We start from the raw sequence: 15,345 nt of genomic DNA on the forward strand, positions 1-15,345 counted from the left end.
TAAAGAACTAACTTAGAACAGATTCTGCGTGTCACGACCTTTATAAAAGTTTCAGCCAGCTGGGATGTGCAGCCTATAGCCCAACGCTCAGGAAGCTGTGGCGGAAGGATTGCAAGTTCTAGATCACTCTGGATTGCACAGTGAGACCCTGTCACTACCAACAAGTGTGCCGTGGGAGGCAGAGTGACACAGCTTTAATCCCAGCACTCAGGAAACAGGCAGTGAGTTCAAGGCCAGCCATTGCCAGTGAGACCCTGTCTCAAAACAAAACCAAAACCACAAAATCAAAATCAACGCGAACGAAGTGAGGTGAGGTGGTTGACCACCAAGGTTCCATCTTGGGAGAGTGGGCCAGGGAGGATTGCTGTCAGTCTGTTTGCGGTCAGCTCGGGCACAAAGACAGGACTCCATCTGAAAAACCGAAAAAAACCACTTAATGATATTGGCTAAGGACACTACCAGCACCACCTTCCTCCCCTACCCCCACCTCCACCCCTGCCCAGAGCAGGACATCGATACCATGAATATTTCACAGGAACCTTGTAGAGTTGCTGTGAGAGCCGGGCAGTGGGTCAGAAGTTTCCTCAGCTTTCGGTCCTTGTCTTGTATGCATGGGTCAGGTGGTCTTGGGGTTCGTGTTCCGTGCTGGGTGGTTCTCTTGAAAGTTCACGCCGTGAGTAAACAAGATGGCGTCCTGACGCAGCTGCTTTGTTTCCAGGCTCATCCTCACGGCTTAAATCATGGCTGGCGCTGGTTGGCGCAGATCTTAAACATGGAGCCTCTCTCAGATGTGACAGCCACTCTCCTGTTTGACTTCTTGGAGGTAATTCCATTATTAAGCGAGAGAAGGCGGTGGTTGAGGTGGTCTTGGGACACAGGGTGCAGTGAATGGGACCCAGCCCAGCAGTGGAGCCGGGTACTGAGCAAGACTGAGCTCCTGCCACCCAGCTTCTCCTGAGCCTGGAGACGGACCTGGTGTCTGCCTTCATCTCTCACGGCCTCGACTTCTCTCTCCCTCAGGCTAGGATGTGCCCTTTTTTTTCCCTCTTTGTGTTTGTCAGGTCCCTGCAGGCTTCCAGCGATCCAGGTGAGGGAAGAAGGAAACTGGTTCAGCCCAATTTAGGTAACTGGTCCCGACTTCAGAGTCTGACATCAGCCGCTGGGGGTTTTGTTTGTTTGTTTGTTTGTTTTGTTTTGTTTTGTTTTGTTTTTTACCATATTTGAGTATAGCACAATTCTGGAAAAAAGTTTTCAGATAACAGTTACCACAGCCCTGGGAGTACAAGAAAGCTTAAGACATGTTTACATAGAAACTCTATTGTGGCTTCATCATAGATGGATTGTCATTGACACAGAAACAATGCTCAAGATAAGCTCTGGGGAGATGTGACTGAGGCAAAGATACTCCCTGTGGGAGTCCCGAAGTCACTTAGACTGTTGACAATTCTCACAAGGATAAGTTTTATGGCCTAAAAGTAATGAGGTTTACAGGGAAAGGGTCCAGGATAAGTAAAACATAAGTTCTGGAAGATACAGCCTGAGCCTGGTGCATCAGACAGCCAGCACTCTAGGCAGAAGACAGGCTAAACATCTCTTTCCTTTGAATGGCGCCTGCAATTTTAACTTTCCTGGCTTCTCCAGTCCATATCTGTGTGGACAAGCACCTTTTGCCCTCTATAAGAATGTGCATTCCAGCCTAAGCAAAAAGCAGGCTGCACTTTAGGGATATAGAAGTGAGTAGTGGGGCTGGAGAGATGGCTCAGCGGTTAAGAGCACTGACTGCTCTTCCAGAGGTCCTGAGTTCAATTCCCAGCAACCACATGGTGGCTCACAACCATCTGTAATGGGATCCGATGCCCTCTTCTGGTGTGTCTGAAGACAGCAACAGTGTTATATATAATAAATGAATAAATCTTTAAAAAAAAGAAAAGAAGTGAGTAGCGGAGCATAGTAGACTGCGCAGGTGAATCTCCGAGACCCTGGAAACAGGAACTAGATCACCAGGCACCAGCAGTCTCCCTGGCTCATCTTTCATAAATGCTTTGTGAGCCACTTTCCTTGCTTTGTGTACTGTGAAGATGCTACCTGTCCCAGGCTGTCACTCTGTGTGTTTCTTACCCAGTGCGCTGGGGTCAGTATCCAATCTCATTCATGTTTTTCAGGAAGAAAATGCAAGCTTGGGTGAGGTACCTCCCTCCCTGGAAGTGTCATACATTTCTACCCTTAAGGAACCACTACTATAACTTTGGGCTGGAACTTTTATGTGGATCAGGCTGTCTGGGGACTGAGAGATCTACTTCTCTTTGCCTCCTGAGTAACAGGATCCAAGGCGTGCCCCGCCACAGCCAGCTGAAAGAGCAGCTCCTGAATAAGCTTCAGGAGCTGGGCCTGCTGCTCCATGGAGTAACACCAGCAAAAGGAGCCTTAGCAGGAGGGCCACAAGGCTGAGACCAGCCTGGGCTACCCAATAAGACCCTGCCTCGAGTTAATGAATGGTGAGGGTTTATGCCCTGACAAATCTGAGGCCCTTCAGTCTGTAATTCTAATAGTCCCTAGTTACCTTCTAGCTCCTGACATTATGGTACATTAGTACAGATCCTGACTCTTTGACAGTAGCATTCTAGATTCTTAACTAAGGCTCGGTGGAATGCCATCCCTCCAGAAAGACATGTTCAGTATGGTAAAAGAAGTCTTTGTTAAATCTTGACCTCTGACCTAGAAGAAAGTTAGATATTTTTTTGTTTTTGTTTTGGTTTTTCGAGACAGGGTTTTTCTGTAGCTCTGGTTATCCTGGAACTCACTCTGTAGATCATCTTGGTTTCGAACTCAGAGATACACTGGCCTCTACCTCCACAGCTGGGATTAAAGGCATGCACCACTGCCCAGCTAGATTTTTCTGTCACAGATGGACTTGGGGCCTTATACATGAAGACAGTGCTCACAAGTGAACGACTTCTCTGTTCATAGAAAGTTGGGTCTTTTCCATCTATTCCCTAGTCAGCTAAGTAACACTGGCTACAATATTTCCATAGGAGGGACAGGCAAAGGAGTGATTGTCTTTCTCTCTCGAGTCGATGTTTGTTTTCTGCTCCCACAGTTCTTACTTTCCCTCTAGGTGTGTGGGAATGCCCTCATGAAGCAGTACCAGGTCCAGTTCTGGAAGATGATCCTTCTCATCAAAGAGGACTACTTCCCCAGGTATAGACTTGTTGAGCAGACCACTGGGGAGTTTGTAGGTAATGCCTAGAAGCCGGCACCATTAATTCTAAAGTACTCGTGCAGTGAGCGAGCGAGCAAGCGAGCGAGAGAGAGAGAGAGAGAGAGAGAGAGAGAGAGAGAGAGAGAGCGCGTGCGCGCGCGCGCGCGCGCGCGCAATTATTTTTTTCTTGGCTCAGCCTTTGTTTTTGACTTTTCTCTTGTTCTTTTGTTTTGTGAGAGAGTCTTTGTAGCCCAGACTGTCCCAGGGCTCTTCTCAGCCTTCCCGTCTTGGCTCTTTTCTTATTTTTAATTTTTATTTATTCTGCCCTCATACAGTATATCCCCACTGCAACTTCCCCTTCCTCCACTCCTCTTAGTCCCCCCACCTCCCCTCTTTCCTTGGATCCAGAGAAGAGCATGCCTTCCAGGGACTCAACTGAACATGGTATAACAAGATAGAAAAAAACAGGCAGAAACCTTTTTATCAAGGTTGGATGAGGCAACCCAGTAGGAAAAGAGTCCCAAGAGCAAGCAAAGGAGCCAGATGTCCTCAGTCCCTCTGTCAGGAGTCTCCAAAGCTCCCTCAGCAAGCATGGCATGTATACGCAGAGGGCCTAGTGCAGACCCATGTAGGCTCCATGATTGTGTTTGCGTTTCTGGGAGCCCCCTGAGCCCTGTTTACTTGATCACTTGGGCCGTGCTCTCTCACAGCGTCTTTGACTACTCTGCATCCTACAATTCCTCCTCCTCCTCCTCTTCTGTGGGGTTTCCTGAGCTCTGAAGGGAGAGACCTCCAACCTGGGCTCTCTCTCTGCCTAATGTTTGGCTGCAGGTCTTGCACACGCTATATTTTAAAGTTATATTTGTTTGTTTATTAGGGAGCTGAGAGGGTGGGGCACGCACATGCCATGGTGTGCACATAGTAACTGTGGTTTCCCTCAGTCATGTGGAATCAAACTCAGGTTAAGTCAAGCTTGATGACAAGAGCCTTGACCCCTACTCAGCTATCTTACCAGACCAGTGGGCATTTTTGACTTAAGTGAAAAATGAGATAATGTTAGTGGTTGAATGTGTCTAGCATAAGCAAGGGTCTAGGTTTGATCCTCGTGATGGGTATGGGGATCTGTTTAAATATTGCCAGGTGGTGGTGGTGCATACCTTTAATCCCAGCACTCGGGAAGCTGGAGCCAGCCTGGTCTACAGAGCAAGTTCCAGGATGGCTGGGGCTACATAAAAACCCTGTCTGGAAAACAAAAACAAACAAGATATTTCAACTCTCCCTTCCCTTTCCTGTTCTTTGTAAACATTTATTTTCTGAGATATGGCCCAGTGGTTGGAAGCACTGGATGGCCCTCTAAGGACCGGAGTTCAATTCCCAGCACCCACGTGGCAGGTTACAACTGTCTGTAACTCCAGTTCAGGGGATCCATGACAACAGATATGTGGTGCACACATATGTACATGCAGGCAGAATACCTATACACAGAAAATGAGTTATTTTAAAAAGACTTATTTTCAATTGTGTGAGCATTTGACAATGTTCAGAAACAGACACACAAATATACACACAGTGTATGCAAGTGCCTCAGAAGCTAGAAGAGTTGAAACCCCCAGAGCTAGAGAGTTACAGGCCATTGTGAACAGCCCTTCATGGTGTGGGCCTTGAACTTGGGTCCTCTGCAAGACTAGTCAGTGCTCTTAACCACCAAGCCATCCCTCCATCTTTTTCTTGGCTTTAATGTTTGAGTAAATAGTTTTGGGTTTGGGGATGGGTTTTTTTTTTTTTGAGGGGGGGATACTTTGTTTGTTTTGTGTTCTGTGAGACAGGGTTCCTCTGTGCAGCCCTGCTGTTTTGTGTTCTGTGAGACAGGGTTCCTCTGTGCAGCCCTGCTGTTTTGCCTTTGCTTTGTAGACCAGGCTGGCCTCACACTCAGAGATGTGTCTGCATCTGCATCCCGAGTGCTGGGAGTAAGGTGTACACTACCATACCTATTTTGAAATTCAAAGGAAATATTTGTTAAATATTGTTTTAAATAATTGATTTTCATTTGGTGTGCACTGTTGTTGTTTTTTTGTTTTTTGTTTTTTTTTTTTTTTTCTCTTTTTTTTTTTTTTCGGAGCTGGGGACCGAACCCAGGGCCTTGCGCTTGTTAGGCAAATGCTCTACCACTGAGCTAAATCCCCAATCCCTGCACTCTTGTTTTGACTGTGTGTATATCTGTGTGAGGGTGTCAGATCCCCTGTACTAGAGTTATAGACAGTTGTGAGCTACTATTGGGAATTGAACCTGGATCCTCTGGAAGAGAGAAGCCAGTGCTCTTAATCGCTAAGCCATCTCTCCATGCCCTAAGTACTGTTTCTTAAGGAAAAGTATAAATTAGGAAGATGTTGAAATAAGGAATTTGATGGTGAGTATTGGTGGTTGAGCACTTACCTAGTACATTCCAGGTTCTGGTCAAAGTAGTATGCATGTGTACACAGGCACGCACACACGCTTGCTGCTCGCTCATGGTCGAATATATTGGCTCTTTTTTTTTTTTTTTTTTTTTGAGGAGTGGTTGAAAGAACTCACTCTGTAGGCCAGAATGTGTGTGTACACATATTCATATACACATATGCTCATGTTCATGTGTGTATATGTTGGGGCACACATGCACATGTAAGTCAGAAGTAAACATTGGGTTTTCTATCACTCTTAACCATTTTTTGGGACAATGTCTTATGAACCTAGAACTCTCTGATTTGGTCACACTGGCTGGCCACCAGCCCCAGGAATCCTTTTGTTGCTGTCTTCAAGCTCTAGGCTTCCTGGTGCATCCCCTACTTCTGGCCCTTTATGTCCATTTGGGGTAGGACTCCGTGCTCCATGCTCATGCAGCGCGGTGCACTTTGCCAGTCAAGCCGCTCTCTGACACATTTTGTTTTGTTTTGTTTTGTTTTGTTTTGTTTTGTTTTGTTTGAGAGAGGGTCTCATTCTCTAGCCTAGGCCAAACTTGCAACATACTCTGTAGCCAAAGGTGACACTGAATTCTTGCTGCTCCTGCCTCCTATGTGCTAAAGATTACCATACAATCCCACACCCAGGTCCAGTGTGTTTAAATGTTCTTTCTAAACTTCTCCATATTATCTGGGATCGTGATTGCAAGTAGTCATGGACTGACCTGGCCCACTGAGATGGTGAGTTGATCAGTAAGTCAGTTGGGGGAATGGTATGCCTGCCGCACTGCCTGACTGTTCTGTGTTCTCACCTAGCCACTGTGAAGAACTCTAATAAACTCACTGGGGCTCCAGGTAGGAAGGCTTTGTCAGCACTCATCCTGCCTGCTCTGACCTCAGGCAAGAGCAGTTGTCCTCCTCCTTTGTCCCTTTGGAAGAACAGCGAGGACCACGTGAAAGAGCGGCCAGCACTCTTTAGAAGTCAGTGGGTCTGGTCCTTACCTGATGGAGTGTTGTGATGCATCAAGGGGGACTTCTCACAAGTCTCTCTGTCTCTCTCCCCCATAGAATTGAAGCCATCACGAGCTCAGGACAGATGGGTTCCTTCATACGTCTGAAGCAGTTCTTGGAGGTAAGATGTTTTATTCCAGCATGTCCTAACTGTAGCCTGAGACACACTTGCGTCCTGTAGTCTCCGGCCTCCAGACCTGATAGCCGTCTCCTGTTTTCCCATACACTGACTTTTGTCTGTAATTCCTTTGTGTTTTGTCATTTCATCCCCACATACCACTCTCCACATCACCTTTCAGGAGCTGTTCCAAAAGAATAATAAGCTGTAGACAATAAGTCTCTAACAAACTTACTTTTCCTTGTCAGCCGAGGCTCTCCTGTCTGTCTCAGGTGCAGGGAACCATTGAGGGTGGCTACTAAGATATTTTAGAAGGTTGATTTTAACAGGTCATCTAGGGCTTTGTCGTAGGGCTGTGAGGTGGTCCATTGACAGTCAGTGTCTAGGAGCCTATAAAGTGGTAGTGATGGCAGGTGAGGCCATGCCCTGGGGAAACAGGGGTGGGCAGGCCTGATAACAATCTATTTTATTTTAGAGTTCCACAGACCCATCAGTTTTTCTTTTTGTCCCTCAGCATCTCCTTTTGTCTGTTCTTTCCTTGGTCTGGGCCTTGTTCCTCAGGATCTCCCCATTGTCAAGTACTAGAAGCAGTTTTGTCATAAACTCATCCTGTTTTCTTTATCTTTCATGTCCAGAAATGTCTGCAACGCAGGGAGATCCCTGTCCCTAAAGGCTTTCTGACGCCCTCCTTCTGGCGCTCTTGATGTCCTCCATCATGTTGTGTGGCAGAAGGGGCAACAATAAAGCAACTGAGACAGCGGGTTTGGAAGAATCATGTCAGACTGAGAAATTTGTCAGTGTGTTTTATATATTTGTACCATGTGAATGAGGCTTTCTAGTTCACAGCCTTTTGTTAGTCTCTTGTCAGGTTTGTAGTTCTCTAGGTGTCACGGATAGATACAGAACTGGCCTTTAATTTTCACAAGTTACCAGAAGAGGTGAGAAGCACTTAGCGCTTGGCTGCACCCTTCGTCTCTAGTGTCTTTCAGGAAATTGGTGATCCTCTATGTGCTTAACTGAGTCCACCATTGTCCCTGCCACACTGGCCCACCCCTGTTCATGCACGTACTTAGAGTAAATCTCCTGATAGTCACTTTAAAGGATCAGGTAATGTTTGCAGTCTGGGGATTAGGTACAGTACTTCACACTGTGTGGCTGTGGAGTATGTATGTATGTTCAGAAGACATGTATGACGTTGTTATGGACTGAACCCGAGTGCATCAGGTACTGGGTATATGGATCATGACTGGGGACATGCAGCCAGAGTACTCTGTCTCCTTGATTTGGAATTTGGTTCCTGGATGGCTGAGGATGCTGTGCTAGATGAGGTACCTTTCTGTTGGCTTCCACTGGAGGCTGAAGGTGATCGGCAGTGAGTGCCCCGCCCTGCCATTTAGGAGGAGCTGGCTGTCTCAGACGGAAGCTGGCGTTTGCTCTATGAACACATTAACTCTGGGTTGCAGAAGCCAAGCATCAGCTCGAGTCATGCAAGCCTCGTGTGGCAGGCGTTCTCATTAGTGCTCTTGAATGACATAAGCATTTCAGTAGTGGACTAGAGTTCCCAAAGAAGAAGTAATAAAGCTTGAATTTTTTAAAATCCTGTGCTAATATGTGCTTACCTCGATGTCTGTGTCCCATGTATGAACTGTGTGTGTAAATCACATGGACATGACTGTGTGCAGGACTAGATATGGAATATATGTCTCTTCCTCTGTATCTTCTTGACCTTCATCTTGGAAAAATTGGTTTTGTGTCATCCCCCCTTTTAAAATGACGTTCCAGGAACTGACTGAACTGGCAGGAGGTGTAGGGTGAGGTTATAGCAATACCTAATGTGCAGGAGACCTTGGGCTCTGGCTGCAGTGCCCTTCCCCAGGAAGAGATGAGAGAATATTTTAGTCTGCTAATGTTACAGAAGAGCGTGATCACTTGTGTCAGGTGACTGGACAACATTCATTTTTGTTTTGTATCCAGGATATGTCTCACCTTACTTAACTGCACACCTCCATTCACAGAACAACGGAATTGTTGCTGCAGTCTTCACAGTGTGTCTGGTGGCAGATTCTGGGTAGAGTCTCACCTTGTATGTCCTAGAACTCGTCTCCCTCACCTGCAGGCTGCCCGGCAGGACCCACAGAGAATGATGTCCTCATAGCCTCCTGCCACTTGCTCTTCCTGTCTACCTAAGCCTTGCTGATGACATCTGTTTCCCACAGTCCATGGCAGGGAACAGGGTGGGATATACTGACTTTAGGATAAAAAAGTGGATGGGCCAAACCTTCTTCAGTCAGCAAGTGGAGGCTGTGCAGGCTTCAGAAAGGCATTCCTCTGGACACTACTACTCTCTGCTAGAAGATTGGCCTGTTCATAACTGGAAACCTAAATGAACGGGCCCACTCAAGTTGTGCAGCTCAGTCCGCAGAGCCACTAACCAGGACCCCATGGAGCTGTGACTCCACCCTATCAGCATTGTTGCTGAGTATATATGTGACGTTCTAAATGTGGACAAGTTCCTCTGTCAGAAATAAATGAGAAGCTGGGAGTGGTGGTGCATGCAGATGGCCCCAACACTGAGGCAACTGAGAGGAGGGCTGAGACAGACAGCAAGGTCTGCCTGGACAACATAACGAGTACTAGGCGAAGCTGGGCTACACAGTCAGTCAGACTCTGTCTCAAACACATAGTGTTGGTTAGGGTATAAACATGTACCGAAGTCCAGCCTGCTGGGGAGGCTGAAAAGGATTGCCTCATCCCAGGAGTTTGCTGTAGCCTGGGCTACACAAGGCACTGTCTTGTGCCTGTCTCTCTCTCTATCACTGGATCTCTCATAGTCCAGGCTGGCTTCAAGCTTCTTTTCATATTAGAAGATGGACTTGAACTTTCCTGGTCCTCATGCCTCCAACCTCCAACTGGGACTACAGGCTTTTTATGCCACAGTGCCAACGTCCTCTGCATTGCTGCTGTTTGTTTGAGACAGGGCTTCTCTGTGTAGCTTTGGCTGTACTCACTGTGCAATCTAAAAATGGTCTCAAACTCAAGAGATCCATCTACCTCTTCCTCCCCATTACTGGGATTGAGGGCATGTGCTCTGGCTAAGACTACATCTCTGGGTTTAGTTCAAAGACAGCAACAGTGTACTCCTAAACGAATAGATAAATCTTCAAAAGATAAACCCTTAAAAAACACTACATCTCTTAAATGGGGCAGGACATGAGGAGATATGGAAAGTCCCTGGCAGCCAGCAGTCTGGTTTTTTGGTTTTTTTTGGTTTTTTTTTTTTTTTTTTTGGTTTTTTTTTTTTTTCGGAGCTGGGGACCGAACCCAGGGCCTTGCGCTTCCTAGGCAAGCGCTCTACCACTGAGCTAAATCCCCAACCCCAGCAGTCTGGTTTAGTAGATTGTATGTTCAAAGTGTATGACTCCCTGGTCTCATGTAACTCATTGAGTGTCTGTCTGTCTGTCTGTGTACATGCTTGGTACCTGGTGAAGTTAGAAGGGGATATCAGGTCCCCTGGAATTCAAGTAACAGCTGTGCAGGAGCCACCACGTGAGTGCTGGAAACCAAATGCTCTTAACTATTGACCCATGTCTCTAGCCCTTTTTATTTTTACCACAGTGTAAAAATGACCTTAAAAAGAAAAACATAACATGTGGTCTCACGCAGCATACATTTGGAGATCAGAGGACAGCTTTGTGGAGTCCATTTTCTACTTCTCTTTTTTCGCATGGGATCTGGGGCTCAAACTGATGTTGTGAGTCTTGCATGGGCATCTCCCTATCCGAAGAAGACCCCTTAGAGCAATTTAATATTCTTCCTTTAATGTGATCGGCCGTCTTGGTGTTTGTCATTTGATGCTGGTTATCCTGACAGAGACTCCCAACGAGAACAAAGATGATCATCAGAAGACTGGGTTTTGATACCCACTGATGGTGTAGGCTCAGGAACCATGACCCAGCAGCTGATCTCGGTAGCTCCACATGCGCATCGGATTCTTGGCCACGGGATGCTACAAGCTACGTTCTCTCCACAGCTCGGGTCGTCACTCTTCTGCCTGCTTCCACCGCACCTCGCCCTCATTTCTTGGGCTGAGTACTCAAACTTTTGTCATGCACTGTCCTGTACCATCTTAGTTCAGATCCGATGATGTGCTGAAATTCCAGAGCAGAGTTCCAGCCTTCGTGCACTCTTTCAGCCTTGGAACCACACCTTGCGTGCACGCACTCACACACACAAACACACACACACACTCACACACACTCACACACACACAAACACTCACAACCCACAAACACACACACATTCACTCACACACACACACTCACACACACCCACAAACACACTCACACACACAAACACACTCACACACACAAACACACTCACACACTCACACACAAACACACACCCACAAACACACACACACGCACACACACAAACACAACCCATACACACAAACACTCACAACCCACACACACACTCACACACAAACACACTCACACAAACACACCCACAAACACACACACTCACAAACACACACACACTCACACACGCATGCGCGACAAATTCTGTTGATAGTTGCAGTGACATAATGAAGTTTAGATATCCCTCAGTGCCGGGACAATGAGCCACAGAGCTGCTCATGTCTGTCACACATGACTAATTTTCCCTTTTCTCTGCCACACTTAATGAACTTACTGGATGTCCTGTGGATCTACAGAAAGCAGACAGGCTCTGGGCTTCTAGTAATGTGATGTACTTGCAAAAACACCCATTGTAACAGGCTTACCCATAGTGCCTAAGGATTGCCAGGCTTCCTTTATTACATAATGCCCATTTAGGGGCCGGAGAGGTGCCTCAGCAGTTAAGAGCACTTGCTATTGCAGAGGACCCACGTTTAGTTCCCAGCATCCTTGAGTTTCACAACTGTAATTCCAGTTTCAGACGATCCAGTGCCCTTTTCTAGCCTCCAAGGGCACTAGGCATGAACATAGTGTAAGAAAATCACTCATACACATAAAACTTTTTTTTTTAAATCAAAGGATTGGAAAAGCAAGAACATACTTTGGACTGCTTTGAGGCAGATGGTTGGCATTGATCTGTAATGCTGAGAATGAACCTGGGCTTCTCCTATAAGAAGTTCATGAGCTTCTTCAAGAGCTGCTGACAACATCCCAGCTAGTCCTATGCTTTTGAAGCAGGTAAATAGGTGCATAGAGAGAAGCAGTGAGAACCAGTGTCGAGGGGCAGGGAACAGTACATGCTTCTCTAGCTCTGGAATGACTACACCATCATTAGACTATTCTCTAGAGAATGGAAAGCTAACATTGATTTTGAGGTTTGACATGGCTTATGAAACTCTTAAACAGTGTTTAGCAGGAAATCTGGGCATGATGGTACCACCTCCTGCAATCACAACACTGAAGCAGCTGAAGCAGGAGAATTGCCATGAGCTCCAGGATAGATAGACTAGGTCACAGCATGAGACCTTATCTTAAACAACAAAAAGTTTACATGCCATTAATCCCAGTACTCCAGGATGGCTCTGCAGGTAAAGGTAAATGCCATCAAGCCTGTGTTTAAACCCCAGAATCCACAAGGCAGAAGGAGAACCAACAGTGCAGGTTGTCCTCTGACCTCCATATAGCACACATAATAGTTTACGTGGTAGAATATGTTTACAAGTGCCCAGTCCAGATTGCCGGAACTTTCTCTCTAGTCCAAGATGGAAACTGGCCCTTTCCCCCCATCTGAGACTCAGCAGTTGCTGATTGTAAGGTAAGCAGAATCATCTAATATTGGTCCTTCTGTCTGGCTCCTTTCACTTAGCATAATGCCCTCAGGTTTCACATAGTCACGATGTTTGGAAGACCTGTGTGACTGGCCTGCCAACTCTGCTCCTGCAGATCTGAAGAGCCATTTTCTCTGCTTGACCCTTCCCAATCAGCTTGACAGGGAGGAAAAACTAACACAAGCACTTGATTTGAACTTTGGAGAGTGCAAGACCAGTAAAAGAAGTAGACAAGTAACAATTAGCATATTTCCCCATCCAACAACAGACCTTTTGAACAGGGGGCCAGGGCTAGCTAGAGTTTTAAGTCTTAGGGACTGCAGTAATCAGGAGAGCCTTAGAATTCACTTGGATTCACTGCTTGTAAGGAGGCCAGGAGAGGCGTAGCCAAGAACCGGAGCGAACCGAGCTGTCATGCTGGGCTGTGCTGCTTTATTTTCTCCCTCTGAAGTTCTCTTATAAAAATAAGGTTATTATCTGCAGCATCCCTTCCCCATCCCCACGCAGAACAGTGTGAGGCATGTGCTGAAACTGATGGGAGGGAAGGAGGGAGGGAAGCAACAAGAGAAGCCATGAGGAATGGCTTTTCCATGGCTCACTTCTTGTGCCAGATGAGAGAACAGGGTGGGTGGGTGAGGAGGAGCCTGAGGATACTGTTATCCTGGCCACTCATTAGAAAACCAACCAACAACCAGGATTTTTTTTCCCCCCAATGGAAAGAGAGCTCCCTATAGGTCTTGGATTTGTTTGGCATTTGGGAGAAACAGTAGAAGTGCTATTTCAGAACGGGGCCACGGAGGTTAACTATCCACAGCCCAGAGACCCATCCTTCACCACTGAAGCAGAAGGTCTTAGGAATTTTTAAGTGTTAAATTATACTAGCCATTTTCTACCCAAGGCTGAATATCTGAGTTTTAAATTTGCTGCTGCTGGCGGAAGAGGTGGTTACTATGGTCACCATCAGCTGTTTTCAGAAATGCACGGTCCACAGCCTGCTGTGGTGGTGCATACTTTCAATCCCAGAACTCAGGAGAAAGAGACAGGGGATCTCTGAGTTTGAGGCCTACCGGGTCTACACAGCAAGTTCCAGGACAGCCAGAGCTACAAAGGGAAACCCTGTCTGGAAAAACAAAGAAAAAAAGAAAAGGAAAAACGGCACAGTTCAGAAAGTAGCTCCTCAACCAGTTTTCTTTGTAAAGAAGATGGCAGTTAATGTCTCCTAGCACCTGCCTTTTTTCTTCCCTGAAGCTGCTGCTGGGCGTGGCCACTCCTTTTTTATCTTTCCACTCCGAGGAAAAAGACTAGGAATCTTCTTTCACTATCATGTCTACAGCCAGTGTAGCCTAGAAGTCACCTTGCAGATCCTAGGCTCAGCAGAAACCAAACTGCAGAAGACCAGGAAGCTTGGACTGGGCCTCATCCCAGTTCTGGAGCAATGCCCAGTTCTTTATAATTATTTAAATAGGAGGGTGGCTTGGTAACCAGGAGGCTGATGCCTGGCAGAGCTGCAGAACTCCCAGTAGGCCTGACTACACAGGAATGAGCTGGGTGCTACTCCAATGGTTGCCACACAGCTGTCACCCGAAATGGAGGAAGGGAAAAGGCGTTTGCAGTGGAGGAGCCTGGTGATAGAGTTTAGAGCCAGGCTCTGAAAACGGGCTGTGCATTGGACAGAAATTACAGAAATTTTGTTTTCTTCTTCTCAGAAGTCTAGCACCTACCTGCTTAACTGCTTGTGTTCAAATCTTAGCTTCTGATTGCTTCCTGCCTGACCTGGGGAGAGAGCTACCTTCTATGTATTAGGATGTTAATTTGTAAAATGGGGAAGGGAATCTCTACCTTGTAAAATTAGTGTAGGGATTAAAAGCTCAAAGAGGCAGCATGCACAGTGTCAGCTAAACAGCAAAGTTCAATTAATAGTGGGGAAAGTAATATCGTTTATCAACTGGGACGAATACACCCTATTTTACTGGCAACAGGAAGAAAGATTGCTGGAGAATTCTCCAAATCCTGAAATAAAAGCCTTATGCCACAAATCAGTCTTTTTTTTTTTTTTCCTAATCAGGATTTTTTTTTCCTACCACCTCCTCAAACACGGAGCCCCAAATCATCTCATTTTTTTTGGCCCCAGCCCCCACCATAATTGGCAGACTTGGGTCTCCCAGAGCCAAGCCTCCTCCTGAGAAAGTGGAGAGTGGGAGCCAACATTCCAGTGAGATCACCCGAAAGGGACAGGGCGTCTTTCCGGCCAGGGCAGCAACATCCCCAGCTTGACTGCAGCGACGGGCCCCGCCCCGCCCTTCGCCGCAGTCTCCGAAGAGCTCCCAGGGCGGAGGGGTGCGGCACAGATTCTCTGCAGGGCGGACTGGGCGGGGCAGAATTGCTCCGGTCCCACGCCGCGGCGGGCGGATGCGGCGGCTCCTTTGCGCCGCGCGCTCCCGATGTCCCCTTCCTCCGCCGCCCTTCGGTCGTTTGCCCCAACCCCCACCACCCCGCCCCGCAGCCTCGGCTCCTTCCGGACGCGCTCGGTCCTTTCCGTACTGCAGTCGAGCATCTAGTCCCGCCTCTCGCGTCGCCAACTCCGGCCCTTCCCTCACGCTCGCGCTCGACCGCCGCGGGGGCGCGCGCGGCCGCTTATAAAAGCCCCGGTGCGCGCGCGTCGCCGTCAATATCCGCTGCGGAGCGAACGGCGTGAGGCAGGGGCCGCGGCGGCGCATCTTTTTCCTCAGCAGCCCTCAGCGCGGCGACCCACGCCCCTCACCCCTAGGAACCGGTAAGAAAGGGCGGTGGGCAGGAA

The 15,345-nt window shown here is 47.4% G+C and overlaps 2 protein-coding genes across 22 annotated transcripts in view; both read left to right on the forward strand.

The window, feature by feature from the left end:
• The window catches only part of Gle1 (GLE1 RNA export mediator), a 31,720-nt gene extending 16,693 nt beyond the window's left edge, over positions 1-15,027 (forward strand). Inside the window, exons 13-19 of one of the 7 annotated variants that reach the window (XR_010064650.1) lie at positions 719-823; positions 1,062-1,087; positions 2,322-2,495; positions 3,116-3,198; positions 6,283-6,375; positions 6,703-6,766; positions 7,399-7,538. Coding sequence is in view for 2 of the 7 variants with exons in the window: in NM_001025731.1 (NP_001020902.1) it covers positions 719-823; positions 3,116-3,198; positions 6,703-6,766; positions 7,399-7,467 (321 nt within the window). In the remaining 5 variants the exon portion in view is untranslated. Of the gene's footprint in view, positions 1-718; positions 824-1,061; positions 1,124-2,321; positions 2,496-3,115; positions 3,199-6,282; positions 6,767-7,398; positions 7,550-10,633 lie in introns of those variants that run through there. The other 6 variants (XR_010064649.1, XR_010064653.1, XR_010064652.1 and 3 more) reach the window with 6 other exon arrangements.
• A 140-nt stretch (positions 15,028-15,167) lies between these two features.
• The window catches only part of Sptan1 (spectrin, alpha, non-erythrocytic 1), a 64,871-nt gene continuing 64,693 nt past the window's right edge, over positions 15,168-15,345 (forward strand). For 13 of the 15 annotated variants that reach the window (XM_063284503.1, XM_063284507.1, XM_063284504.1 and 10 more), the window contains exon 1: positions 15,218-15,321. The gene's annotated coding sequence lies outside the window, so the exon portion shown is untranslated. Of the gene's footprint in view, positions 15,322-15,345 lie in introns of all 15 variants that reach the window. The other 2 variants (XM_063284505.1, NM_171983.3) reach the window with 2 other exon arrangements.

Source organism: Rattus norvegicus, chromosome 3 (genome assembly GCF_036323735.1).
Source record: "Rattus norvegicus strain BN/NHsdMcwi chromosome 3, GRCr8, whole genome shotgun sequence".
In the NCBI taxonomy this organism is placed as follows: domain Eukaryota; kingdom Metazoa; phylum Chordata; class Mammalia; order Rodentia; family Muridae; genus Rattus; species Rattus norvegicus.